At 37.3% G+C, this 4229-nt stretch overlaps 1 protein-coding gene across 1 annotated transcript; it reads left to right on the top strand.

Moving 5' to 3' along the window:
- The first annotated feature begins 68 nt into the window (after positions 1-68).
- Positions 69-3003, top strand: SIKE1 (suppressor of IKBKE 1). Its single transcript, XM_010002359.1, has 3 exons — positions 69-305; positions 2376-2489; positions 2902-3003. Exons 1-3 carry the CDS (start codon positions 69-71, stop codon positions 3001-3003), a joined length of 453 nt encoding a protein of 150 aa, XP_010000661.1.
- The last annotated feature ends 1226 nt before the right edge of the window (positions 3004-4229 follow it).

The raw sequence follows: 4229 nt of genomic DNA, 5'->3' as shown, positions 1-4229 counted from the left end.
AGCTGGGGGGTCCGGACAGCCAGCTGCCCTGCCCTGGGATTTGCTCTTGAAGGGAATGGTTGGGCAGCATGAACCAAGCTGATAGCGAGTACATCTGGGCATCTGCTGTCAGCTGTGAAAAGTTGCCTGTCGTTTGTGGCAATGACATGCTGTGTTTTGCAGAGCTGTGGATCTCTCTGGAGGAGCACCAAGATGCATTAGAGCTTATCATGAGCAAATACAGAAAGCAGATGTTACAGCTTCTGCAAGGGAGAAAAGGTGAAGATGCAGAACCAGTCTTGAAAGTTCATCAGGCTAATTCCTTGGTAAGGTGGGATGAGGACAGAAAAGGGCTCAAGACCTCTCTTCCCTCTCTCTTGTTTGCTTTCATACAACCTTTGCTTCCAGTCATGGAATGTTTCTGCTCCAAAATACAATTTTCTGAAACTGTTGTCTCTCCTGGCTGGTATTTTTTTTTTTCTGTTCCTTTTAGAGCACACAGGTTGTAGCAGTTATCACAGAGGATACTGAAAGGCTTATCCCTCTCATGACCCAGGTGAAGGCTTGTTCTCTGTGCACTTGGTGGTAAATTTCCTGGGTTAAGCTTAATGCACATGATTCTGTCCAATAAAGTCAAGATCATCAGAGTTAAGTAATTACAACAAAGGGAGAAGTATCTTCTAAACCTCCGTGAGCTGCAGTATGTTTAATTTTTAAGAAATTATCACTCCCAAAGGATTTTAAATATGGATACTCTGTGTAATGGCCTAAAAGTGTCTTTTCCTCTGTGTTGGGTGCAATGACTTCATAACTCTGAGGTGGAACTACAGATAACTGCTGCCTCTTTCATGTTCCTATGTCTAATAACAATACAGTAACATTACCTCTCTACTGTAGGCTTATGAATTAAATTAGGCATTCATGAAAATGCATTTTTATGTGTCTAGAGAACAGCAAGCTGGTTTGATCTAGTGACATCTCATATCTTGTATTTGTTTTTTTTTCAATTGGAATTGGAGCCAGGCTAACTCCCTGCACTTTTATCTTTGCATTGATCTGTGCAAATAATTAATTTTCCCTTTTGTGTAGCTTGGATCCTCTGGAGTTAAGAAGTGTAGCATTTTTTTTGCTTCAAGTGCTTGCTTAAGTGTGTGACTTGCACTGTTTATCAAAACTTAACATTTGAACAAAACTTTTGACATTCTCTTTTGCTCCATTTTAATGGCATGGAAATGCAATGCTGAAGAGATTGTGGAGGAACCTTTGATGAGATATACCTAGACTATCTCAATATCTTGGCAAAGTCTTCTGTACTCCAAATTAAGTCAATGAATTTTTTTCTACCCACCACTTAGAGAGTAGTAACAACCTTTAAATACCTTCTAAAGACCTACACTCTTATTATATCCATCCTTGTGTTTAGAAAAAAATATTATTTTTTCCCAGGTTAAGTTCTCTAAGTCTTGTTCCTCCAGCTCCCTTCTAGATGCTCTAATCTGTTTACGTATTTTCTGAATAATGGAATTCAAAACTGAATTCTCTGCTCTTGTGATATATTTATCTTCCAGAGGCAGTGGAATAACTACTGACAGAGAAGAGAAACTCCAGCCAGTAACATCTGATCTTATATTTTTGTTACATTAAAATGATTCAAAAGCTTCCAAAGTCTTGTCTTGCTACTTCTGCCAATTACTGATGTTTTTGTGTTTGCACATTTGAGTTCCCCCCTAAACGACATCTTTTGAAACAGGATGCTCTTCAAACAAGAACTGCTGCTACATTATACATTGACATTTTTAGTTTTCATTATACTTGGATTTCTGAGCTTCAATAAAATGCATCTCCCAAAGGATTAGAACTGTATCTAAACAGATTTCAGTAAAAACTCCTTCAGGAGGCTCTGGTCGTACTTATTGTAGTTTCCTTGCTTGGCTTCTTTCTGAGATGAGGCTGTTCACATCACACTGTTACTCAGCCTTTAAATCCCATGTGCTTTTATATTTGACTTAGAAATTCAGAATCAGGCTTGTGTAATAAAGCAATATAAAATTTGCTGCAATCTAATCACATTCACATGAACCTGAATGTGTTGTCTCGGTTCTCGTCACACTTGAAATAATTTCCATTTTAGTAAAAGTGCCTTCTCTTGCTGACAGATGTCATTCTATTCATTGTTTTCATTGATGACTCATGACAATGGACAGTAAGGTACCTGTTCTCATCTTTAAATATTAAACAATTTAGAAAAGATTGCAAGTGCTTGGGAGGAAAGGGTTAAAATTCAAACCAGGAAAATAAACTAAAATAAAGAGAATTAAAGTAATTTACTTGGAAGGAATAAATTATAGCTGCTTCTTTTGCCTGAACATACTGACTGTTACTTTTATGTCTTTCAGGAAATTGAGAGTCAAATAGACAGAATATGTGAGATGGGAAAGTTGATGAGAAAAGCTATTCAAGTCGATGACAATCAATTCTTTGAAGTTCAAGAGAAACTAGCTCAGCTGGAGGTAAGAACAGATGCAATTGCTAAGACCAGATCAAGCTTTGGGGGTCTCCAGGCTTACTCTGGACTTTCTGTGTATATCTCAGGATTTATAACAATAAAAAATGTGGGGGTGGGGTCAAGAAATGCAGAACATGATCTGTTCCCGATCTTTGTATTACATATATGAATCCAGAAGCAAAATCTAAGCTTTAAAAGAGGTGGTTCCTCTCTTGCTAGTAGTGTATTAATGCTTGCATTGCAAAATCAGTGTTTTATTTAGCTATGAAGGAGTGGGGCTATTTAAAGATTGTTATCCTTTAATTGTGAATTAATTTCTTTTATAGCCCTTTAATTGTGAATGAGTTAATTTTTATTATAGTCCTTTAACTGTGAATTAGCTCATTTCTATTTCAGCAAAAATGTTGATTTTGCAGCTTGAAAACAAAGAGCTGCGTGAACTATTGTCAATCAGCAAAGAATCTTTTGATGTGGGGAGAGAAGATCTGCTGGACTGTGAAGCTTGGGTCACAAAATAACCTTATCTCCAAATTTTGACTTCAGAGACTATTGTGAAGCTACCCAACAAGGATAGGCTTTGATTTGTTCTTTCATTTGTTTCCTTGTATGTTTGTTTTGTCTTTCAAAATGTGTGGGCTGTTTTCTCTGCATTTTTCTGAAATTACACACTTTTGATATCAAAGGCTTACCTTGCTGCTCTGTCTTAGTAATTGCAGCACACAGACGCTTAACAGTGAAGTATTTATGATGTGTGCTCTCTTGTGATAGTTTATTTCCTCTCCCAATTGTTGTTTTTATGATCTCTAGTTATTAATTCCAACTGTGCATCTGGCACTTAAATCTACCTTGTCAGTAGCTTGAGAATAAAATACAGCCTGTGATTATTTGATAGAAGGAGTAAGAGATTATTCAAAAACTACATTGTAAGTGGTAGGTGCACATTTTGCTCTGCCTGCACAAAGCAGGCACACAGAGCTTATGTTTTGCTCTGAGGAGCTGACACTCATATTTGGCTGGGTTAAAGCTGCTGTTCTGACACCTGCTTAGAAGGAAAGCAAGAGAACAGCAGAAAGCAAATAGAACACTTGAAGTAGTAACTTGTATAAGGAGCATAGTTTACCTCGATTTAGGGGTGAAAATCAGAGTGGATGACCCTGACACCTGTGCATTGTTGAAGGATGTTGTGTATCTCACCAATTTTTTTATGGGTAGAGCGGGTCTGTCTTCACCAGTGCTCCAAAATATGTGGGCACAGGGCACAGCACTCTCAGATCAGAGCTCTCTGGCCTCCCACCACTTTGGAGTTCAGGAAGAGTGAGCTGAGATCTGCCTCAAAACTAAACCCAAACCAGTCATGCAGACATGTTTTTAATGTTGCATCACAGGTAAGTCTAGTGAAAGATGTCAGTAGTTACTGCAGAATCCTATATCAAAGAAAATTATAATTGCCATGTTGCAGAACTTTATCAATATTGCGATAATTTTAATGGCATTTGAAAATAAATATTTCTGTCTCTCTTACCTGTGATCAAAGAATTATTCTCTATTAACAGTAAACATCTTACTTCCATTATTAGTTTAGAATTTTATGCCACTTTTTTCCCCAAGAGAAAATTTTTATAAATGTAGAAGGTGATTTATGTTCCTGTGCTTATTAAAGAGACATTTTCTTGCAACCATTTGGACTATCCAGCTAGATTATTTGGGAGATGTAAGGGATTTCTGTACAGAAGTGTGCTTGTAT

This window comes from Chaetura pelagica, unplaced genomic scaffold, assembly GCF_000747805.2.
Source record: "Chaetura pelagica isolate M959 unplaced genomic scaffold, ChaPel_1.0 scaffold181, whole genome shotgun sequence".
Lineage (NCBI taxonomy): Eukaryota > Metazoa > Chordata > Aves > Apodiformes > Apodidae > Chaetura > Chaetura pelagica.
This window is presented reverse-complemented; position numbering and strand designations above follow the sequence as displayed.

Coding starts and splice junctions, on each gene's coding strand:
- SIKE1 (XM_010002359.1), top strand. CDS start 69: ATGAACCAAGCTGATAGCGAGTACATCTGGGCATCTGCTGTCAGCTGT. Junction 306..2,375: donor TTCATCAGGCTAATTCCTTG/GTAAGGTGGGAT, acceptor TATGTCTTTCAG/GAAATTGAGAGTCAAATAGA. Junction 2,490..2,901: donor AGAAACTAGCTCAGCTGGAG/GTAAGAACAGAT, acceptor TTGATTTTGCAG/CTTGAAAACAAAGAGCTGCG.